The sequence below is a fragment of the Chionomys nivalis genome, chromosome 13, assembly GCF_950005125.1.
Source record: "Chionomys nivalis chromosome 13, mChiNiv1.1, whole genome shotgun sequence".
Classification (NCBI taxonomy): Eukaryota; Metazoa; Chordata; class Mammalia; order Rodentia; family Cricetidae; genus Chionomys; species Chionomys nivalis.
In genome coordinates this window covers 6,995,609-7,020,917 of record NC_080098.1, presented here as the reverse complement: position 1 = coordinate 7,020,917, position 25,309 = coordinate 6,995,609, and the positions used below count along the sequence as shown (strand labels likewise).

The 25,309-nt window shown below is 43.8% G+C and overlaps 1 protein-coding gene across 4 annotated transcripts in view; it reads right to left on the bottom strand.

Annotated features, from left to right (window-relative positions):
* Positions 1–11,641: 11,641 nt before the first annotated feature.
* The window catches only part of Znf438 (zinc finger protein 438), a 142,873-nt gene continuing 129,205 nt past the window's right edge, over positions 11,642–25,309 (bottom strand). For 3 of the 4 annotated variants that reach the window (XM_057787516.1, XM_057787518.1, XM_057787515.1), the window contains 2 exons: positions 13,724–15,530; positions 11,642–12,418 (listed from right to left, as the gene is read on the bottom strand). In XM_057787516.1, the coding sequence (XP_057643499.1) occupies positions 11,860–12,418; positions 13,724–15,530 (2,366 nt within the window). In that variant the 3' untranslated portion in view covers positions 11,642–11,859. Of the gene's footprint in view, positions 12,419–13,723; positions 15,531–17,485; positions 17,576–25,309 lie in introns of all 4 variants that reach the window. The other variant, XM_057787519.1, reaches the window with a different exon arrangement.

The following is a 25,309-nucleotide window of genomic DNA, read 5'->3' as shown; positions in this document are numbered from 1 at the left end:
TTTCCTCGTCTTGACAAGCCCGCTTGAGCCTTGCCTGAAAAATGGGCCTGGTCTTGTGCAGTGGGATAGCAGTTCAATTGGCTCCTGACTTCAGCATTCAGCTGGTCACTTCCCCTGGAGGGGAGTGTCACAGGAAACAAACAGCAGAAATTAATCAAGTTCCCTCCATCATTTGTAACAGGGAAGGGAAGGGAGCATTCAGACATTTAATTACAATATTTTGTAATTGTTAAGCCGCCGGTGACACACAGAATGCTCTTGCTGAGCAGACACACATTCATCTGTGAGGTGGCTGACATCCTCAGCAGAACCACAGTGACTGTAGCCCCCTCCTCTCCTTTATCTTCCCAGGAGGAACCAATTCAAACACATGATGTTGACTGCATTGCTTTAATTATATTGTGTACATTTTATATAAAAAAAATCTGGATAAAGGTGAGCCCAAGTCAGCTGGTAATTCTTGGATGACAGACGAAATGAGTTCAGCGCTGTGGACAGCAAAGGCGTTTAAGATGACAAACAACCGAATTCAATTAGCAGGCCTTGTCCAAACTGGCTTGGAAAGAACCTGAACAAGGAAGCCAGGTCGCCTACCTACTGCAGAGCTCAGTCAGCATGCGCCACAGGGCTGTGGAGGAGCAACATGCAAGCGCCCCCGGTGCTGGCACCTATGCATTGGCGACGCGTGGCAAGCAGATCCTGTGAGAGAGTCGGTTGCCAGTGTTTCCAGTCCTTTGCCTTCCGTAGGCACTTAGTCCATCAGGAAGTTATGAGTGGAGAAAGCAGGGTCCAGTGCTGAGAGCCGGCCTGCTGACTGCATGGTGTCAAGTGCAAGGACATGATGATGAAGTTCAGTTCCAGCTGTGGGCGGTGTGTGTGTGTGTGTGTGTGTGTGTGTGTGTGTGTGTGCGTGCGCGCACATGCATGTGGCTCCCTCATCTGGAGAGTGATTCCCTGTAAGAAGCTAGTGGGGCTGACCTGTGGAGCAGGGATGGTTTCTTTGGAGAGGAATATTCAGTCCTTTTGCCTCTGAGGACCTTTGTTGAGATGTTGGGGAGGCTTCTTCATCCTCAGCTGTGACTTTCATAGCCCTGGAGATGCGGGATGCATGCATGGTGAGGCTCACACATTGAATTGCTTTGACATTTGGAGACAACTGACCTGAGCAGCAATCTCCTGGCCAAGCTCATACCAGCTCCCCCTTCCTTCGGGCAGTTGCTGCTTCTTCCCAGAAGCAAGCAGTCCAAGGGGGAGCAGCACTGCTTGGCTGTTGGGACTGCAGTAGGATTCCTCAGCCTCGAGGGTGCACTCTGCTAGGACTGGGAACCCTCAGGCCTGACCCTGAAGCAGGAACAGGGTGTTGTTACAGGTATGGATCTGAGTCCCAGGCACTTGTCTAAGTTTCCAGTCTCCAGTGCTCCAGGACAAAGAACTGGAGCAAGGATAGAGTCCACTACTAAGTGTGTGGACAAAGAGAATAAAGAGTCATTGTAAGGACTGAGGGTCACCCCCCAAGCTTGCGTCTACTTGAATGGTATGTCACTGTTGGAGGGGAGGGCTCAGTCTCAAATGGCTGGTGTGAGCATCAGGGCTTTGGTGGACCTGCCTCTCCTAGGGAACGCTTCATCTTTCATGAGGCTAGGAGAATGGGGTCCACTTTCCAGAGGATGTGGAGAGGGATGAGCAGGGGACAGAAAGGAAAGGGGGTCACTGAAGGGCAGCCTTAGTGTGGACAATGACTGCCATTTTCATTCAAACTCCCTGATGATCTGTGATCTGGATAGGGTGATAAGGCCTGGGAAAACCATCACAAAGAATGACTGGCCTAAAGGGGAAATAAGATGGGCTGTATGCATAAGGAGGGGTGAATACACTGTGTGCTCCAGTGCTATAGGATAATGCTCTGTACACTGTAAAGATTTGTCACTTGTATTAGTTTAGTAAAACACTGATTGGCCAGTAGCCAGGCAGAAAATATAGATGGGGTAACCAGACTAGGAGAATTCTGGGAAGAGGAAAGGCAGAGAGTCAGACACAGAGGAAGCAAGATGAGAATGCCACAATGAGAAAAGGTACCAAGTCACATGACTAAATATAGACAAGAATTATGGCTGAATTTAAGTCATAATAAGAGCTAGTTAGTAATAAGCCTGAGCAATAGGCCAAACAGTTTATAATTAATATAAGCTTCTGTGTGTTCCTTTGGGACTGAATGGCTGCAGGACTGAATGGGATAGAAACTTCCATGAAGACTCTAGACTCTGAGCTCTTTTCGGTTATTATTCATCTTTTCTGTCTTTTTTGTCTTCTGTCTATTTAAGACATTCTTCCAAGGATGTCAATGAAACTGAACATGGGGGATGACTTAAGGACTTGCTGTGAGTTGTACTGGCACCAACTGGAGGTGGTCCTTAAGAAATTGGCAAGTGCCAGACAATGATATGATGTCATCCAAATTGCAGACCTCCAAATATAAAAGGCCCAGCTGAAACTTCACTGCATAAAGTCCCAATGTACCTAAAGGGCCCAGAAAGCTTCTGCACACTTACCAACACTAACATGAGCTTGTGCCCCACAAGGTCCTTGCTGTTAGAACCATTACTCTTGTTGTTTGTGGGTACACACATGCAGAGGTCAGAAGTTGTTATGCAATTTCTTCCTCAATCGTGCTCCACCTTAGTTTTTTGAGGCAGGGTTTCTCATTGAACCTGGGGCTTGCTGATTTAGTTAGGTGGGCTGGCCAACAAGCCCCAAGGAGTCTATCTCTGCTCCCTCGGTGCTATGCTCATCCTTTATGGAGGTGCTAGGGATTGGGTAACAGGACTGTGCAGCAGGCACCTCCCAACTGGGCCACCTCCCCATTGCTATGACAGTCACTTCTCACTTGCGTGATGGGTTGAGGTGGTATTTCAGCATACAGAGGGAAGCAAGGTGAAGACACCCAACTGGAGTTAACACCTGCTAATGTCCTTCTCCTTTGTATCCTTTATTCATTTGCAAGAGCCAAACTTTCTTCTCCAATCTGAGCTAAAGTGCAGGCTTGCCCTGATATTCCCCACAGGGGCACACTGAGGAGAGGGGTTCTCCACATGTGGGATGATGCCCAGGATTTGTGTGCTGACGATGGCAGAAGGCCTGAAGGGACCAGTGGATTTGGTCACTCTATAGTTTCTTGGCAACTGGGGATAGCCTTAAGCTGCTATAAAAAGGGAGACCATGGCTGCTTTTTTCTCAGCCAACATGCTAATCCGAACGTGTGGACTAACCAGGTGTTACACTGGAATGACTGGGGCCAAGCAACAGCTAAGCAAAAAGGTAGCTTCTTGTCACAGGGGCTCCCAGCACCACACAGGCTAAGAGACAGCTGCATTTGGTTCACAGACACAAAGCCTAACTCCAGAATCTTGTCTTGGGAAAAAAACAGGAAGATGGAAGATCACTTTGAAATGCAAGAGGCCTCTCCTTCAAACACATTCTGTCATGCCTTTGTAACCCCGAAGACCTGGCAGCAGGGCACTCAGCCTGAAGGCAAGGCTGGAAAAAGAGAAGACCCATTCATTGGCTTAGAACTTAGGGGGTGAGGTGGCGGAGTGGGAGTGACTTCTTCATAAAGGAAAAAAGATGGGCTGTGGCACCCAACCGTCAGAATCCCTGACTTCTTTGGACTTGGTTTCTGCCATGTCATTTGGAGTTAGATGAACAATGGGTTCAAACCTCACCCAGAGTAGGTAGCTATTAACAGGCGAACAGTGAAGGGCTAGGCACACACATCACACTGTCTCTTGGTCTCCAAGTGATGGTTCACAGCCACTCCAAGTGTCAATGTCAGTTTTGCACAGAGATGACCCAGACAGAAGTGCTCCCAACCACCCTGAGGCTCTGCTCGTAGGGTAACATGTAATGATGCATGTCCACTACTTCTTTGGGATTCTGCCATAGACTGAGGACCAGCTGAGACATCCGGCTACATAGACCTGTGGGACCCAGGCATGACAAGCTCGACAGAGGCCCAAGCCTCAGTAGTTTTCCCTAAGGCAATGCCTGATTGCAAGAAAGACCATAAACTGAGACTACCCAGGCCCCACCAGGAACAGACCATCCAAAGGAAATTCCCAATGTTCCAACCATTGTAGATAGGATCACCTGCCAGCACACACTCATAGCTTTTCACCAGGTCACCCCTAGACACTGTCAGCCAATTAGGGGTCATAAACCTTAGAAATCCTTCATCCTCACTTTTGCTACTACAAAAACCCCAACTCTAACTGAACTCAGGGCTCTCCAATCACTCCAATACTTTGGACACATGGAAAGTCCGAGTTTGCAAACTTGTGTAAGAATAAAGGCTCTTTGCTTTTATATATAGGACATGGTCTCCTAGTTGGTTCTGGAGGAACTCCGTGATCTGGGCATAAAAAGACCAAACAAGTACTAGATTTTTGGACCTTCGGTTGGACTAGCTGGATTACAGCTTATAAGCCAGTGTTCTTAACCTCCCTGATGCTATAACCCTTTAATATAGCTCTTCATGCTGTGGTGACCTCCCCAACCATAAAATCATTTCATTACTACTTCATAACTGTAATTTTGCTACCGTTATGACTTATAGTATAAATATTTGGTATGCAGGATATTTGCTATGCAACCCCTATGAAAAGGTTCAGGTTGAGAAACACTGCCATAAGCTATTCTAATCAATACCCCTCCCTCTCCATAAATATATGTATATATACACACATATATGTGTATGTATGTATGTGTGTATAATGAATATATGTATATATTCATTCTATAAGTTCTGGTCCTCTAGAGAACCCTGACTAATGCACATAATATTCCATTCTATGGAATACTGTAATATTTTTGGCCCATTCTGATGATTTATATCCAGTCTTTCACTTCAAACAGAAATTGAGGAACATATTATTTACCTATTTGTGTCCTTATGTATTGACTCTTTGAAGTGGGATCTTTGAGTGTCTTTTGAATTTTGATGCTATACAATTTCTTTCTATTGATGGTAGATCAAATATTCATGCCATTGCTGTCTAGACACTGGGGCTGGGTTTCTTCTGCCCTCCTAGTGCCAGACTGGACCCAATACTGTCAACAAATTCCTTGGTCACATCATGACATCACACTGTTGCCCTGGTCTTTCTTCAAACACTGGACTGGACTATTTGTGTGTCAGGGGTAGAACATTTGTCTTGCATGTCTTGGGGCCTCAGCTTCATCCATAGCTTTGTGACTAAAAAACAAACACGCATGAAAGATAGATTTCATGGGTATTACAGAGTAACTTCTTGAATATATAGTCACTGTCAAAAGCTTGGCTCCATGAATGTCATGAAAATGAAATGAACACGTGGGCTTCACTGAGGACACGTGGGTGGGAGTGGACATGCATCATTACATGTTACCCTACGAGCAGAGCCTCAGGGTGGTTGGGAGCACTTCTGTCTGGGTCATCTCTGTGCAAAACTGACATTGACACTTGGAGTGGCTGCCCTCACTGCCCTGCCTCCGTTGCGGCTTGCAGGCCGTCTAGTTGTTCTTTCCAGTTCTTAAGTATGGAGTCAATTCACGGCTAATGAAAAAGGTATTCAACTTTTTTTTTTTAAATACTGATAGGTATTTGGTATCTCAAAAATGTGATCGATTATTGTTGTAATAATGAGCGGCAGGGCTGCGTCCCCGGCACCCAGCCGCCCACATGGCGAGCTTATGCCCCGAAATAATTACACGGAAACTGTATTCTTTTGAACCCTGCCTGGCCCATTAGTTCCAGCCTCTTATTGGCTAGCTCTTACATATTGATCTAACCCATTTCTAATATTCTGTGTAGTACCACGAGCTGGCTTACCAGGAAAGATCTTAACCTGCGTCTGTCTGGAGTGGGTGAATCATGGCGACTCCTGACTCGGCTTCTTTCTCCCAGCATCCTGTTCTGTTTACTCCACCCACCTAAGGGCTGGCCTATAAATGGGCCAAGGCAGTTTTCTTTATTAGTTAACCAATGAAAGCAACAGGTAAGATACAAGACCGACCTCCATCATTTCCCCTTTTTCTGTTTAAACAAAAAAGAAAGGCTTTCATTTTAACATAGTAAGATTACATATAGCAAAACAGTTATCAAGCAAGAATTACAGTTACAATATTTATATCTATTTTATCCTTTATCATAACTAAGGAAAACTATAAATATAACTAACCATTCTTCAACTCCATCAAAGACTCCAGAAGGATATAATATTACCTAAGCAAACAAGAAATCCAAAACTCTAGAAATGACAGAGACATCTCACTGCCTGTACAGTCACCCAAAGTTCTTTTGTACCATTGGGGCATCCATCTTCAGCCTTCAGGCCCATAGTATCCAGCAGACATTTCCATGAAGCAGGAAATTTCAAAGACAGTTTAGTCATTTTTTGCTGTGTCCTGCAGAATGTCTTGCAGACTCTTTTATGAGTCAGGAACCCCAAAAGACCATCTCACCTTTAGGCAAGTTCAGCAGTCCTTTTTCTGCGGGTTCTCTGTGTCCAGTTTATGCAACAGTCCAGGCAAGAGCAGTTTCTTGCTCAAATGGCTATCAAACTCCTTAAGGAGCCTCTTCGATGCCCATCTTCCTCTTGAAGTAGATTGGTGCTGTCAGGAGCAGATGTGTCTCATTTTCATAAAAAGCCCTAAGTTATTAAAACATTAAATGCCATATTCTGCAGTCTTTGAAAGATATGAAGAATGCCTATCTAGCTGAAATATATCTATGCACATCTAGAAAATCTAACTAACATGACTAAAAGCTTGACAATTATTGATGATTATCCATTAACAACCTATATACATTACATTTTTAAATGAACTATACAATCACAATACCTTAATTAAGATTAGAAATACATATACATATAACAAAACTGACCTTAAAATCTATACCAATGCAAATTATTCATATCTATATCATATCCCCCTTTAAATGTAAAAAAATATTCATAAACAATATTTGGGAATATGGGCGCAGTTTTTTTTTTCCAAACTGCTTCCTGCTGAATGGGGGCGCTGTATTTAGTTCTCTTTCATGGTGTAACCTGTGTGTCAGGGTCATCTCAGTCGGCAGTTGAGTGAAGTAATTTTCTGAAGGTGTTCACAGCAACCTTTCAGGAGGGCGTGGTCTATCATACCATATTGGGGTAGACACAATCCACAGAGTCTCATCCTCTGTGAAAACAAAAGAAGACCCTCTCCAAAGCATCATATCCTTAGACCCATATTCTGAAATCATAATACCCTTGTATCCATTTTGGTTTAGCTTGGCAGCCCATATAATGAAATGTCTCTCTGTAGTTAGCTCCTTCACAGTCAAAAATTTTAAAGAAAACACAATAATACAAAGAATCCAGACTCTCTGTGAATTTTCCATTTTTACGTGGCTTATTTTTTTTTATTTCTTTTAATCTATAACTATCTGGACTCTGTCTCTTTAAAGACTTTACCCTTTTTTTTAAGACATTAACTTTATTATTTATATATATATTCTTTTGAACCCTGCCTGGCCCATTAGTTCCAGCCTCTTATTGGCTAGCTCTTACATATTGATCTAACCCATTTCTAATATTCTGTGTAGTACCACGAGCTGGCTTACCAGGAAAGATCTTAACCTGCGTCTGTCTGGAGTGGGCGAATCATGGCGACTCCTGACTCGGCTTCTTTCTCCCAGCATCCTGTTCTGTTTACTCCACCCACCTAAGGGCTGGCCTATAAATGGGCCAAGGCAGTTTTCTTTATTAGTTAACCAATGAAAGCAACAGATAAGATACAAGACCGACCTCCATCAGATTATAATGCTAATAACTTGCAATTGGTATTTGGAGTATACTGAAAAGTGCACTTATTATCATCCTTATTATAAGTGAATTCCGGGCAGCTAAGCAATGGGGCATTTTGAGGATGGAACCAGCTTAACTTCACATGAAGTCTAGAACAAGAGTCTGACATCACTTTTAGCTGTCACCTTTGGTTTTCCCCAGTGTTTCCTAAGGTTAAAAAACACAGTGAGGCATCTCCACAAGTCAGAGTGTGGCCACTGTGATGTGCTCCCAAAACAGAGTCTGCGTCCTGAATCTCACTTCACAATAAACCTGAGAAAGAGGCCTTGTGGTCATAATGAAGTCGCCACAACCGAGGACACACACAAGATACAACAGACTTCTCCCTTAAAGCAAAACTCGTGGAGATAGGGAGATAGTTCATGTAGCATGGAAGCCAAGATCAGCTGCTGATGGTCCTGCGGGACTTGAAGCTGAAACCCTTACTGCTCAACCCGGTGACTCCTGACCAGGGCTTATTCTCAGGAGCTAAGCAGAGAAAGAGGACTCTATAAAACATGCAGCTAACGAAGCATGTCAGCAGCTTGAGCGGAGCAGGCCTGTCCAGATAGGAGAACCCTAATAAATAAACGAAGCACAACATTTACTGCCAACAATCATGTCACTGGCTCACAGAAAACTGGAGCCGCGCAGCTGGGGAGAAGAGGAGCCTGCAGCCAGAGAAGGCCATGGAGCATGCTCAGGCTCAATTATTTACGGTGTGCAGATGAAGAGACAACCTTCCATATGAGGAACAGTTCGGGGGGGGGGGGGAACCAGGATAAGATCCAGAGAGCCAGAGAGTGCAATGAAAGGGACATGAATAAAAATGACAAGCAATAAAACAGCACAAATCAAAAATGCTGTAACTTTCAGAAATAATTTAAGGCCAAATGGGGGAAAAATCTGGCTTTGGGACAAAGACATTAAAGCAAAACGAAAAGTGCTGAGTTGAAGACCCAGTCTGCCTCAATGCCATCCTAGCTATGAGCTTGGGGCTTTATTCAAAAAGAAAAAAAAAAAAATAAAGGAAAAGAAAAAAAAAAAGAAGCAAATCAGCAATTTTGTATTTAGCTGATGGAGACTTTTTTTTTTTGTCACCCTAGTAATGATCTGTGTGCTAGTCCCCATATAGCAGGGGTGCTTGTGGGGGTCCAGGCTGACCCAAGGTTGTCTCTGTCCTCAAGCGGCTAGTGTTCTTAAAGCAGCTTCTGGACGGTGTGTGCATATGACAACGACAATTGCAGAAGAAAGGTGTAGATCTAGGCCAGCCTCCATAAATGCACATTTATACAGAGATGTGGATTCCTCTGGTTCTCCGTAGTTCCTGACCTTGCAATCTCTTTTGGAGGGCAATCTGGGCCGTTTTCAGTGATTTTTATATGCCGTGATGTACCTCCTTCACACCCGAGCCAAAGTATAATAAATACCACCCACCTGCTGCTGCATGCTTCAGGAACTCTTCCCAGCCACTTCCTGAGGTGGGATTGTCACTGCTAGTTTATAGAGAGGCTGAGGCTGGAGACCTGGAAAGAGACTTCTCTCCAGTGACGGGAATAAATGGCAAAGTACTTTATTCCACCCCATAGAGGTTCTATAGGAGGACAGGCTGGAACTGTGCCCAGATCCAAGGGGCGGCTCTCCTAAGCCTACTAGCTCAGTGACTCCCCCCAGCCCCCAACAAGAGCCCTCTTCTACTCTCTGTCAGCACTGATTTAAAGGGCCAGAAGCTCCTTATCTTGGGTGGTACCAGGACAATTTGCACGATGCACAGGTGTACTTCTACAAGGTAGCATCTGAAGGAGTCCTTACCCACATGCCCTTTAAGTCCTCACTCTTCCAAGGCAATGGGACTCAAACCCAGGAGCCTGCACTCTACCAGTGAGCTATGTCCCCAGGCCAAAGAATGACCCCTCTCTTCTACCAGTCCCTCTATGTCATAAATCAGTGTCCTGGCAACTATAGTCACTGTCCTGAAACACAATCTAGAATCAAAACACCCCAGCTTGCCACATGTTTCCAGAGACTGCTTATCTCTCATGTGAGTCATGATGGGGGGGGGGTCCTCACAGAGAGCCACCAAACTTTGTTCTGCCTGCCAGGTGTGCATCCACCAGAATGGCCATTTTGTCTTTTGCCAGATTTTCTGAAACCCTGCCCTGTACCCGAGGACTAGCTGGATGGTCCAGAAATCATTTCAAAGTTTAATTTCAAATAGTATTCTTGGTAGATTACAGGTTTTATAATCTTTATAATAAATCTTCCTAAAAATGAGCCAATTCATTGAGTGGCACAGGCAGACTATTTCATCACTCATGGAAGGGGTCTACAAACATCAAGCACTTGTTGGCTGCTGTGATCTCTTTAAAGCCGAGTCGAGGGTGATCAATAGACAGAATATAGGAAGATGCTTTGGAGCATCCAAACCAACACTCTTTCTCAGATTTGCAAAACTGTTAGCAAAAGAGTCTCCTTCCCACATTGTTGCAGCCACAAGGTACCTATGAACCTTTAAATATGTGATGTAAGACTCAGGAGCTTATCCACCCAAATTCCCTTCTTCCTTCTTGGTAACTTCCTCAAGCCCATGCCTGGCAAACAAAATAGGACTGGGAGCATGCAGGGAGCAAGCCCTGTGGGAAGGCAGCGGGTTTAGAGCAGTGAATGCTCAGAGCCCACTTCCCACAAAATGACTGGCAGATAGGATGGCTAGAAACTTCAAATGGCAACTTTTGTGATTCAAGGTAATTTCCCAGGAATTTAAGGGGCTCTCACTTACTCTTGAGTTTCAAAGAGATTCTGGGATGATGTGGGAGTCCCCTCTGTATGCTGTGATTACCATTAAGAATAAAGGAACTGCTTTGGGCCTATAGCAGAGCTATAGGGGATCAGAGCTAGGTGGGGAAAACTAAATGGAATGTTGGGAGAAAGGAGTTAGAAAGAAGCCATGTAGCCCCGCCAGGGAGAGATGGAACTTTAGCTGCTAAGCCACTGCTGCATGGCAGTACACAGATTACTAGAAATGGGTTAAATTAATATGTAAGAGTTAGCCAATAAGAAGCTAGAGCTATTGGGCCAAGCAGTGATTTAATTAATACAGTCTCTGTGTGATTATTTCAGGGCTAAGCGGCCAGGAACCAGCAAGCGACCTCCTCCTTACAACACTGGGCTTTAAAGGAGCAGTGCCTTCTAAAAGTGACCAGCTAGTAGCAACAGCCCTCCAGAGTTCCTGAAAGGGAGAGAAAGCAGGAGGCTCCGCTGCATCTGGACTGCACCATATAGTTCACTTTCCAGGCTATAAATCTTCTGGCCACAAAGACTTCCTGAAAATAACCTTCTACCATAGAAGTAGATATTTTTTTTATTAGTTGAGGTATCAATTTTTTTCTATTATTTTGAGATGGAACACTAGAAGACTTGCTGGTTACTCTTCAAAGAACTGCACACTTAACAGCAAAAATAAGTGTCTTGAAAACACAGATTTTAAGGTAGAGAAAACATTAAAAAGATTCAAATAAACCAGAGACTAATAAATATGGACATTTATCATGTAACTATATACTATACTTGCGACTACATTCCACAGTTGGAGAATTAACTGTTGATAAATATAATCAAACAGTATCAAAATAAGAGGACACATGTACACATATACTTAAACATACACATACTCACACTCTCTCACACTCAAAAACTTGCATTCGAAAAAAACAACAATCTTCTCTACATTTCAATTTCTTAATTTGAATCTTTTATTTATTATGAGATAAAGTCTACGATATTAGAGAATGCATGGAGTTTTAAGGTGAGACAATATATGTTAGAAAATGCATCCAGGGCACATACTTTCTTAAGAAAATAAAACTATGCACAAAAATTACCTCTGGATACTGGTGCTGGCCCTGGAGTACTGGATCCTTATAATTAAATACTAACAGGAACAGAACATGAAAGAAAGGCCATAGTGTGACACCTCTTCAGCTGGGTGGCCTCAGTGTCACTGCCTTACTTCACTGGGGAACTCAGGAGCTCCCTGGTGAGAGAATACACCCAGGAGAGCCCAGAGTCTGGCGGGCTCCTCACAGTTGTGCTGGTGTACCCAGTGGAGAAGCAGGTCCTCCTTCCTCCCCAGTATCTGGGCACAGAGCAGGCAGTTAAAGCCTGAATGGGACCAGAGAAGCCTGGTGGGGGGCTGTGGGTTGTTCATTCCCCACTGGGCACTTTCACTTTCTGCCCACAACTCCTCCCTGTTCTGAGGAGGGAGTGGCTGTCTTTTCACATTAGGAAATGCTGGGGAGTCCTCTGCAGAGGCACAAGGCTTCACTTCCTTCCTTTTCTCAGTGTGCTGCTTCTGGTGAGGAGCACCCGCCCTGCTGCCTGGTGAGAACACCTCCTGAAGCCGGCCCTGGACCTCTTCCCCATGAACGTGAAGCAAATGGAACTTAATTTCAGCAAAAGACTGAGTAGTGATCTGACAACGGGCACATTTGATTTGCAACTTGACTTCATCTGCCTGGTTGAGAAGGAAATCTTCTTCCAAACTTGACTTGGTTTCCCTGGAAAAGGGGAAAAATAGTCTAGATAAGACTTCCCAGGAAAGTGCAACTGGATCTCTTGCTGTCCTGTCTTGGCCTCCAGAAATATAAAGCACCCTGCTATAGTGAGCTCTGCAAAGTCTCAGCAGAGGCCACAGCATGCGGCCACCCCTAGGGCCTGACATCTTTGAGGCCATCAGGGACCAAGAATCCTGTATCTCCCCCTAGTGAACCATCTCCCTGGTTACCATAGGTGTAGTCAACATGAAGATTATGGTAGTATGATAGGAGCTGCCAGGATACCCTGTGGCACTGCTGGAGATGACTGTCCCACATCACCCATGCCACTTTGGCAGTTTTGACATCTTATTTCAAGGTGATCTGAGCATATAAAAGCAAGTTGAAGGGAGGCTCTAGGGCACATTAGCGGAAAGCATGTTAGTGGGAGATGCAGTGAACTCCTGGAGACAGGAAAGGTGAAAGACAAGAAAAAGCTAGGGCAGGCATCTTGTTCTTACCCACTATGATAATGAATGCAAAATATGTAGAGCAACTGGGACAATAAAAAACAAGGAGCAGAGAACTAAGGTATTGGGCAGGGCTTCCTTCTCAGCCCTCAGACACGTCGGCTGTGGGCATGAACCACACTGTGGGCACTTCCCTGGCCACCACTGCTCAAGGGCTTGCCTTGTCAGCGTCCAGATTATGGAGCTTGCTGTTGTTGTTTTAATAATGTCAAGGAGCAGACAGAGGAAAAACAATCTGGCCTGACAGGTAACAAAAGGCAAGGCTCTGTGGAGTACCTTGGAGTCTGGTGAAGGGTGTGGCCTTACATGATGTTGTGGGGTAGATAAAGCTGTTTAGATAAGAATTTTGTGAACAATAATTTTGGGGAAACTACTTTATAAAGACTACTAAAGACTCTATATAATAATCTCCTATTTTAATTTTCAGATGCAAAAGTAACCTGCCACCCAACTTTTCCCAGAATACTCAAACTTGCATTCATGCCTTGACTTACACAAGTGTGAGTAATTAACTACCGTGACTGAGCAGAAACCAACAAGAAATGGGGTCATTCTTCAAAGAACTGAGGTGGTGGGACAAGGTGGCTTCTTTTACCTAAGGATGACATCTTTTGTTGTTGTTACTTTGGGACAGGGTCTCACACAGTCCAGGCTGACCTTGAATTCCTGATTTCACTGTTTCTATCTGCCAAATGCTAGGATTGTATGTACAACACCACTCCTGACTATGTTTTGAAATCTTACTCTTCTCAAATCACAACAGATTTTCCTGCCAGGCTTCCCTTCCTTGAGCACTCACCTCTCCAGTGGGCCATTGGGTGCTTGCACACAGGCATCTCTGTCCTTGCTCCTTGGTGTGTCTCCTGCCTGCAATTCACTGGAGGAGGGCTCTGTGCTGATCACAACCCTGTGCACCTCCTTCAGATGGCCGAAATAGACTCGGACATGACCAAACACTTTTGCACAAAACTCACAGCACACTAGTTTCTTAGGGCGATTTTCCCCATGGTGAAGTTTCATATGTGCGCTCAGGCTGCCGGGACGGACGTAGGCTTTACGACAGATCCCACAACTGTAAGGCCGTCTGTTGGTATGTGTATTCATGTGGTCTAGAAGGTGGTGTTTGAACTGGAAGTGGTGGTTACAGACGGGACACATGTGCCAGGGCTTCTTAATGCCAGAGAATCCGTTTCTGAGCACAGAACTGGGCTTAGGGGCAGGGCTGCCACTTTGCTTGGAGCCAAGACATCTTGGAGGCAGTGCATTGTTCAGTAGAACGCCCTGACTGAGGCTGCTGGGAGCTGGGGACTGCAGGGCAGCTGCAGGAGACACCAGGGGTGCCCAAGCAGACATGACGATCACAGGCTTAGGCATGATACTACGATATTTTCTCGAAGCAGCCTTGGGCTTCTGGTCTCTGGGTTCTTGAGGACTGCTTCTCCCCTTTTCTGCACCATCTCCACACAGACCAATAATGTATTTCCTCCTTTTGCCCTGCAATGCTAAAATCTCATCTGGCACTTTCCATTTTCTTCCTCTTCTCTTTGGTGCCCCACTACTTGGTTTTACTTTGTGGCTGAGATCTAATTTGGTGACAGGACAGAAGGCACTTTCATAAGCACTCTGGTTTGGCCCATGCAGAGCGGTCATCTTGCTGGGTAATGTGGTGGCCGCATCAAATCTTTCTGTGATGGACAGTCTCTCATCACAGTGTGCCCTGCATCCAGATGAAGATAATTTGGCATAATCAGCATCTGATTCCACTTTGTCCACCTCTGTGGCTTTCATTCTTGAGAAGGGTAGGATGGGCAGTTTCCCCTTCGGTACTAAAGAGACCAACTGAATCACACTGCTGAGGACAGTGCGTGCAGGAGCTGCCTGTTCTTTAAGCTCTTCACCAGCCACAGCAGGATTAGTGGGCGCCTCCTTCCTGGCACAGTCTGCCTTCTGCACGATTGCTGAGAGCTTCTGTGGGAAGGAGGAATCCTCTGTAGAGCATGCTGGGATGGCAGGAAGCTTCAGGTCTCCACAACTGTTGGTCACTAGAGAATTCAAATCTCCTGAGCCAATACTACTGGTCAGTGTAGCTGTCTTGATGGTGGGGTAAGGGTTTAAAGTGGGCATTGGCTTCAATGGGCTGGTCTTGTGAGGCAGTTCAGGACGGGCTTGTGGGGAAGGGGACATTTGGCATGTCTGCGGTGGTCCAGGAGGTTCATTCCAGCCACTCTTGGGAGAGTTCAGGTCCTCTTTCTTTCTTAACCCTTTGTTACTTAGTGGTTGGTATCGAGGAATAGGCAGTTTAAGGTTTTCATGCAGGGACAATCTGGGCTTCTGAACTGGCTGAGCTGAGGCAACATTCGGCAAAGCAAAAAGAGAAAATGTCCCCTCCTGGCCGGCCACCTGCATCAGAGCATAGTTCTGGGTGGGTATGCCCAGGGGCTTGGAGGTTAGAGCCAGATTCCCTTGGTCAGAAAGTGAGGAAGGACAGGGTATCACTCTGGATGTTAAGAATTTAGGCACAATTTTTGGTGCGATGGTCCTAAACTGATTCTTATTCTGTAAACTTTTCCCACTCTGTGCTGTTCCAGAAGGAATGTTTGATTCATCTGCAATGAAAATACACAGATTACTACGGTGTAACTGTCCTAGTACGGAAACTTCATATCTAATCTGGGCTAGAGACCTGGCTCAGCAGTTAAGAGGATATGGTGTTTTTGCAAAGGACCCAATTCATTTCCCTGCACCCATGTTGGGTGGCTCACACTGCAGCTGCAGGGGATCCGATGTCCTCTTCTGACCTGTGCAAGCACCTGCACTCAACATTACATATAATTAAAAAAATCTAATGTTTCTGTTCAGAACAGATTCCTTAGCCTGTTCCCATCTTCTATGTCCTTCAATATGCCTTTGTCCTTCAAGACAAGGTTTGAAGGTCACCTGCCATGCTTTCTCAAGGACTGTAGTTCTCCTCGACTGTTGCAACGTAATTCTCCTATTAGAATGGCAACCATTAAAAAAAAACTTCCAGAGAGCTGAGACTCTGTTATTCTGGTCTCTGTGCTCTCTAAGTTCTTCATCCAGTCTCTACCTTACCCAATTCTGACTCATCTTCACAAGTCAGAGCAATCCCACTTTCCTTCTCTGGAACATTCTACTGTGATTTCTGTTTCCTATATATGGCTTGCTCTCCCAGATGCCTAAGCTTTATGAAGATGAAACACACTAAGTTCATCTCTTATCACCCACTGCATCTCTGGTCTGAAACAAATGCTGTCTTACATCAACTGGCATCACTCTGGTTTAGGCTGTACCATTTGGTGTTAGCAGTGCAGTTTGCTTTGCAAAGTGATGAATTCCAGACTGAAGGTGGCTTTGATGATGTTCCCTGTGTGGCTTGTGAAATTTTTTTTCACACCTTTGAAACTGTTTATGTATGCTTTTGCAATTAAATCATCAGCATTAAAAAAACTGATTGATATGACACTTTAAAAAATGTTAATCATAACCAAGAGACACAGGATGATAAGGTTACAGAGCTGAAGAGAAAACACATGAATCACACAGAAAGCACCTTCTAGGATACTAATAGGGACACTTTTAACTGATGGAATAACATTCTATTCACCCCAGATTTATTGGCTTGACCACAGAGCAATTACTACAACCATAAGAGAATAATTAAGGAAACATTTTGGTTCCCCATTCTAAGGACCGAATCATCCATTTTATTCCCCAAGGCCTCAAGGTCACAAGGCCTGGCTGTGGAGAAGTTTCTTATTTTTAAGTGCCTTATATTAATCAAACTTGATGTAGACTCACATGTACTAGCCGCATACCCTAGTCTAGGAACTGGGCATTGCAAGCCCATAATCCCCTTTCTGAAAAATGTGGGGTCACAAGACGGTTGGAGTTTACACTTTCATATTTTAGAAAAGTAGTAAGATAGAACAGAAACACCAAATGGTACACAAGACCCAGCAGAATCTGCAGGCCATTCATAATTAAACCTACGGCCATGGCTGCAGCAAAATACATTAGCACTTGCAACACAAAAGGCAAATGGAAGTTCTGAATGGTTTTATTTCAGTTCAAGGGTTTGCCTCTGAATGACTTAGGTACTCAATTGGAGCTTTATATAAAGGATTTTAGAAACATTTGTTTATGGGATACCAGGGACAGGAATGTGGGGAGCTAAAAAAATCCATTGAAATACAGAGTAAAAGCTTTAAAATCAGCCCTTATTGACTGCCCACAGTTAGTGAACCATCAGTTGGACCAGAAAGTTGCCTGTTAACACTATGGTAATAAGCAAGACAATAGGAATAATTTGAAAAATATGACAACTTACTTTAGAAAGTTCTTTAATATTTGGCTAAGAAAATGGATGTCAGGTGTGGTCACACACACCTTTAATCCCAGAACTTGGAAAACAGAAGCAGGCAAATCTCTGAGCTCGAGGCCAGCCTGGTCTACAGAGCGAGGTTCCAGGACAGCCAGGGCTACATAGTGAAACCCTGTCTCGAGGGCGGGGGGGGGGGGAAGCATGCTAAGAAACACTTACATGTTACTTGCATTAGAGTAAGGAGGACACTGCACACAGTGGCTCAGTAGCTGCATTAGAGTGAGAAAAGTATTTCCCACAACGGCTGGGCTGTGGAAGAAGATGTTAGAAAACATTTCACATCCTTCAAACCAGGAGGAGAGGTAGGGACAGTTGACCAGACACCAGAGGAAATGATAATGAGAACAGTACATGCTCCTGGAGTTAAACCAAAAGTAGTCAGAGCAGCAAAAAGGGAATGAGTATGAGAGGAAGAGAGGGACAAGAAGAGACGCAGACACACGAGAGCTGACTCTCAAAGGCAGGACACAAAGATGTCAACCCTAAGAAACGCAATCAACAGTGAGAGCCAAGGTTTCCTGAAGGCGTTCTAGAGACTGATGCTGGGAAGAGGATTCTTACTTTTTATGACTAGGTATTAGAAAGCAAGCCTCTGAAAGGTTGGGTTTTCAGGAATGAAACTTGATACCTTATGCCACCATACCAGGTGGGAATAAACAATAACACACTTAACTTGCTCCACTGCTTTCCATGTCTGTCCCCAACATGGTGGAGACAAAATTACATGGGAAAAGTAGTGATTTCAGAGAAAAAGGAGGCTGTGATGACTTTACAGCTGTCTAGGAGACAGTCTCTGAGTTTGTCTTGAAAGCTTTCTGAAGAGGTTCCAAAAGGGGGTAGAGCCACACCGAGTGGGCTGGGGTGCTGGCTTAAATGCAAAGGATGAATGAGTAAGCATGAGCATCCATCTTGCTCTGCTTCCTGTGGATGCAATATGACATCAGCCATTGTTGACAGAAGTTTCTATCCCACCCGGTCCTGTAGCCATTCAGTCCCAAAGAAACACACAGAGGTCTATATTAATCATAAACTGGTTGGCCTATTAGCTCAGGCTTCTTATTAACTCTTACATCCTACATTAACCCAAAATTCTGTGTTAGTCATGTAGCTTTGTACCTTTATCAATGAGGCATTCTCACCTTGCTTCCTCTGCATCTAGGTGACGACTGCAGACTGAGTCTTTCCTCTCCCAGAATTCTCCTGTTCTGGTTGCTCTGCCTATACTTCCTGCCTGGTTACCCCACCTATACTTCTTGCCTGGCTACTGGTCAATCAGCACTTTATTAAAGCAATACAACTGACAAATCTTTACAGGGTACAAGACTGTCCCACAGCAAGTCATCTCATACACCCACCACTGTTCTTTCCCTGACATGTTATCCCCTCAAGCCTCAAGGCAACATAAACCCTCCTCCCTCCTCGCCCTGCCTTCAAGTTGCTTTTGCCAGGTATTTTGTCATGACAGTCAGAAGAGCAATTAACCAGAGGCCAACTATGGATGAGAACAAAGGCCATACCTGGAAGTCCCCAGCTCTGCCCCAGCAAGGGAGTCTCTGACCATCAGAGTGAGCAGTGTGGGCAGCCTGCAATGACAGACCTAGGGGATAGGCAAGTGGTGGTCGTGGGGCCCAATGCTGGGGATGGAAAGTATATCAGCTGACTCATGGTCATTAGTCACAGCTATCACATCTATGGGGTAAAGAACAAGCCTTACCAATAACACTGAAGTTGGGTATGCTGGCATGCATCTACCAGGAAGTGCATACAAAGATGAAGCTTCCTGTAAGTGTACTATGGTGTTTCATTGCCCAGAATCACTAAAGATATGAACTGAAACCAGTGCATTAGTGTAAAAATGAGGCAAGAGTACAGAACCCCAAAATTGAAAGGAAGAAGAAGCACTAAACCCTAGGAACTACTTAAATGCCAATCAGGAAGCTAATGATAATCCAAACACAGTATTTTGTAGCCATAAAAGAAGTGACAAACTGATACAGAATACAGAGTTTTTATGGAACAATATCCTGTCACTTAGACTATGAAGTCTGGGATTGCACATATGCCCATCTATCCCCAATACACAGTGGGGATAGCTATGGGAACAAGAAGTTGAGAATCAGACAGTAGCTTACCATCCACTTGCCACCCTGTCTTGCTTTGGGAAGGTGCTCAAAAGTAATCTGCTCAGTGAATGAGACACTTTTTACCTGTGTTTACCTTTTGAGTAGGAAAGCGTATGCAAGCCATGGTGAGCGAGTGGTGGTCTGAGGACAACTTACAAGAGTGGTTTTCTCGACATGGGGCCTAGAGACTGAACTCAGATTGTCAGGCTTGGTGGTAGGTGCTTTTACCCACTAAACCATCTCACTGGCTCCACTTTGGTATATGAATAGGATTCTGGAAGTGAGATCTTTTGGGTATGAGTGTGTGCTTTTGCATAAACGACTGCATCTAGACACATAGAATGTCTCATGCCCCTTATTTTCTTTGAGTCTGACAAGAATTTATGACCAGAGAGATAACTTAGTCACCTGATGGGCAGCACATCAATTTACATGAAGTATGAGAGCTCATTCCTTCCCCTGCCCGGGACAAGCAGGGACCCGAGACCTGTTCCTCCAAATGTGTGCAGTAGAAGTCAGTTTTGTTGGAATACTTTGAGCAGCAGGAGTCCTCAGAGGAGATGAAGTGCCAAGCACAGGTTCTCAAGCTCTACAGCGCCGGCAAAGCATGACCGTGGCTAGACAACAGCTGACCACTGCACTGTGCTTAAAGACCTTCCGCAGACAGCACAGTTTAAAGCCCCCGCCCCCGCCGCCACAATGTGAAATCCCAGACCTTAAAAACTGTGCACTGAATAACAAGGGGGAGAAGACTCCATTGGCAATTATAATTTCTGGGAATCACACAAAATTAGCCATGTAAGAATTAAAGAGACTCACAGGACCCTCAGGTACTAAAATGGCCTTTTATTAACTAAAAGCATAAAAGGCTCACTCAGTAAAATTAATTTTACTCAGTTATTCAACTAGAGCACTTAATATTCGAACTTTAAGTGCGGGCTGTTTTCGGTGTTTTAAGTATATTAGAGAGGTCACTTTAAAAAGTGACCTCTACAGCTGGTGAGAACTGATCGACTGCGGAATAAAGGGGAACGGCAAATGCTGAGCACTTTATGGCCTGACAGCTACAGCAGGTGTTTTAATTGAGCCCTCATTAACTCCTTTACAGATTAGGAAAAGTGAGGCCACGAAGAAAGCAAGCCAATGGACGGTGTGACATGGCCTGACCTCCTCCTTTTGAAGGAACAACTTGCCTTGCCTTCATTCTCCTGCACCCCAATAAATCCTAAACTACATTAACATTCCAAAATTTTAAAAAGAAAAAGAGAAGATAAATTGAAGCTGAAATGGCTTGTCAAGTCTGTATTTCAGGAAATGAAACTTCTAGGAGGTTAATGACTAGAGCTAATTTTTGTAAAATTAAGCTGTGTGAACGAAAAGAAAGCTAACTTGTAGAGCTGAGCTTGAAACTGCTGCCATAGGATTACAACAAATCCAGGAGGCTGGAGACATTTGTGTGGAGAATGAGCAACGTGTCTTTCTTTTCCTCCTTCATCAGCAGGATGCTGGATGTGCTGGGCACTGTTCATGTTAGTGGTAGGGAGTAATCAACAGGGGCTCAAGAGCTCTAGGTGTCAATGTCTATCATCACTATCAAACCCATCTCAAAATACTGCTGTACTCTCAGAGACCAGCCCACGGGGTGATGTGCTACATTGCTGGTTTCCAGCAGAACTAAGGTGTCCTGTTTGGTGGAAATAAGCAAGCTGCCCTGCTCCCCCCTCACTATGTTCTTGGCTGGGAGAAAGTTCCATTACTCTACATGAAAATTGGCAGGGTGCAGGCAGATAGACAAATGTCCCTGTGCTCTGGACTCAGGTTCTTTGGACCCAGGCTTAGAATGAATGTGCTGCTAAATAAACTGGAAGTAACACAATTTTAGAAACTGTTCAGGTTTTAATTTTATTAGACTGAAAAAAAAACAGTTTCAATTTTATTTGTTGGAATCTAGATTGTTCCTCCTCTTTCATTTGGCTTTGAAATTGTAAACTTCAGTTGAGGTTCAACCTGTTTTTCAAGATGGTCTCTGTTTAAAACAAGTATGTTAAGACTGGAAAGAAATCTAAGATAAAAGCAATGATCTAAACACAAATGATCATAACTTCATTTTGTTGAAAAGATATAAGAAACACATGAGCAGTGTGTTCAACAGCATAAGTGTTGTTTGAAGGACTCAGGATGTCTAATACATTGAGCCCCTATACTTTCACACTATGCCTGCTGGAGTCATCATTACTTGGACCCACAATCAGGAAATTGGAGGTAACACATTGAAGCCTACTACCAGATGGAAATCTGAATCTGGTATGCCCAGTCTCTCCTGCACGCCTGCCCTGTACTGCCTGGCTGAGCTTTCAGGTAATTCCCTCTTTTCCAATGACAACACCCACAACCAGGAGGCTTTTCTACTTGGCATGGGCTAACATGTTGAGCCATTGCCTCCCTTAGCAGGAAAGAGAATTCTCATTTTTTTGAGTAGCTGTGTTTCTTTATCAATACTGTTTCTTAAATATTATCCCAATACTAAGTAGTATTTTACCTGCCAGGTACTATGTAAAACACATGCATTATCTTATTCAAGCCCCAAAGTATGGTGAGTGAGAAATGACTGTCATGAGCATTTTATAGATGAAGATTTCCAAGCTAGTAAATACTACCGTTGGCCTCTGGACGCTTTCCCACTTCTCCAGGGGCAGTTATGAACACCTTCACAACCTCGGCTATAATGATACAGTGGCTCAGGTTCTGTTAGATTTGGTGTCACCTACCTCTGTAATGCTCTTGAGTTTTGGCAAGTCACTCTGTGCATAACTATTGTAACTTATAAAATGGGCACAGCAATATATAGCCACAAAGGTGGTGTCATGGTTAAATAAGAGAAATATCTCCTGGAGTGTCCAGGGTGTTCCCAACACTCACTTGTTCAGCAGATACTCTTTCTCCTAACCACAAGTAACCATGAAATTTCTGATATTTATTCTTAGTTGAAAAAAAAAGACACAGAACTTAAATTCTATGCTATGGAATATCTATGATTTTTAAAACCAGCATTTATTTTATGAGAAGCAACTGAAGAAAGGGACGAAAAAAGACACTTGTTAGACTCCAAAAAAAATGCCTCTCCTTGTGTCTGTGGCAGCTAGGCCTTGCCCAACATCTGATCCATCCTGTCAGATTTTATTCCCAGTGGTCCTCCTCAGTTTGTCAGTTGACTAAGTGTTAATTGGTTTAACAATTCAGTGTGAAGAGGAGTTACCATGTGCATTTTAAGGAGCTGTGCTGTTTTAAGGAGCTGTGCTGTGGGGACAGCGTTATAGCGCTCCTTGCTTTTGATTCTACACAGCAGGTAAGGGAGCTACTAGCTTACCAAGTGTTCAAGGGCTTAGTTGAGGCTGATTCCAGACCACCACATAGCAAGGCCACTAGTGTGCTTTAGAATGCTCACTGGCCACCACATTTCTCTAGGATAGCAGAAGTGAAGACTATAGTCAGGGGGTAGGGAAAACAGATTTCATATTTTGCTGAGTAAGTAGTTAAGAAATTAGCTCAATGGAGTAGGAGAGATGGCCCAGTGGGAACCAATTCAATGGCAGAAGAAGGAAACTAACTCTACAAAACTGTATCTCAGCCAGGCGGTGGTGGCGCATGCCTTTAATCCCAGCACTCGGGAGGCAGAGGCAGGCGGATCTATGTGAGTTCGAGACCAGCCTGGTCTACAGAGCTAGTTCCAGGACAGGCTCCAAAGCCACAGAGAAACCCTGTCTCGAAAAAACCAAAAAAAAAAAAAAAAAAACAAAAAAAACTATATCTCACTAACACATGTGTACAGTGGCACTCATGCCAACACACATGTACTGTGTGCCCATGGAAACACAATGGTAAATTAGAAAGTAATTTTAAGAAAGTCTGAGTATAGGAAGAAAAGTTGGACCTCAAAAGGGAGCTGCAGAATGTGGGGGTCAGCCATGATAAGCTTAGTATGGACAGGTCACCCAAAGGAAGTTCTTTACTGTTATCACCTTCCAGAGTAGAACTCGGCCATTGATAAATTTAATAAGAGGCTTGAGTCTTTGTAGTTTATCCTAAAGCCTGCCTGGTTGCAGAAAGAACCACGAGCTGAGATTACCTGACTACCGCCCAAGAATAGATCATTCAAAGGAAATGCCTAAGGTTCCAACCGCTGTAGATAGGATCACCTGCCAGCACATGCTCACCAGGACCCCTAGACAAATGTCAGCCAATCAGGGGTCCTGAACCTCAGAGACCCCTCACCCCCACCTTTACTACTATAAAAACCCAATTCTAATTGAGCTCGGACTCTCTGGTTATTCCAATACGTTAGACTTGTGGAGAGACCAAGTTTGCAAACTTGATTAAAATAAAGGCTCTTTGCTTTTACATATGGGACTTGGTCTCCTTTTTGGCTTTTGTGGGGACTTCGCAAATTTGGGCATAACACAGTCTACAAAACTGAATGAGTTAGATAAGCACAAAGACTGTGAAGAAATAGGAAACAAATGTTCTTTGTGAAGAAATTTAAAAGTTAATTACCTCAAATATTAATGGCCATAAAAGAAAATATTTACACAATGTGGTTGCTGAGACTCACGTAACTATTTTTTTGTGGGTGCTAAAGCTCTTGTTCCAAATGTAAAGGAAACAAAGGGCTTTTTTTTTTTTAAACTTGAAATACCTTTTAGTAATTTTCAACTTCAACAAGTTTGAAGGTTCCCCCTCCATGTTAGTTAAAACTCTTTTATTAGTTCTTATTTCTGGTAGAACTTTTACTTAAGAGCTTCAGATAAGAAACACTAAAAACCATATGAGGGACATATTTTGTTATTAACTTATTTTTTGGCAGAAATAATATGTAGCATGCACAAAAGCTTACCACTGCTGCACACCAGCCAAGCTAGGTGTTTCCCTAAATCTGCAAAGGACTGTACAGTGTAGTGATTTAACGAAGTGCTAATAACCTTCCATAGACTCTATGCAAGACAACTAGAGACTTCTAAATGTTTCCAGAACTGCTAATATTATGAAATTCAGACCCTGATAACTGAACCTCAACACTGTAGGAGCAGCAGACATGCTCCTGGCATCTTGTTATCTGTGACAAGTACCTGTGCACATTGTCTTTTCAGGACATTGTGACATGTGCTAAAGAAATGTGAACCATCTCCTGAAAGAGTTTAGAGTCGAGCACAAATGTCTGATCATGAAATCAGCCAATGAAAGTGGACATTTTTTTTAAAAAAATTATTTATTTGCTTGTTTAAAGATAGGGTTTCATGTAGTCTGAGCTGGGCTCAGGTTCTCGCAACCATGTGGTAGAACACCAGCCTGAACTCTTGATCCCAGAAGCTCCTATGCCCCCCAACCCAACTGGGCCCCACTTGTACTCTCTCCACAAGAGGTAGGATTACATCTCTTTTTCAGTTTTGTATTTCAAGAGTAGTTACAGTAGTTAAGTATCTGTGATGATGAATAAGATAACATTTGATGAGAAAAACCTTTTCTTTAATGGGTTAAATATAAGGTTAAGTTTTCAGCACCAGAAAGTGTATTTAGCGGGGATCTATGCAGAAGGTTGGGTGTTTCTTACTGTTGGTCAAAACATCATAAAATAACTTAAGTGGTTAAAACTGCTACTTTTTAATACTGGTACTACAAAGATAGTATTTTTTATTCTGTATTTTCAAAAGAAAGTTTATACAGAGGGGTCATTTTGGGGGAGTAAACAAGCTGCATTAAAAAAATAAGGACTGGAGGTATGTGGCTTAGTAGTCTAAGTACTTGCCTGACTTCATGAAAGCCTGGTCTCAACCCACAGTACAGCACAAAGCAGAGACAGAGGGAG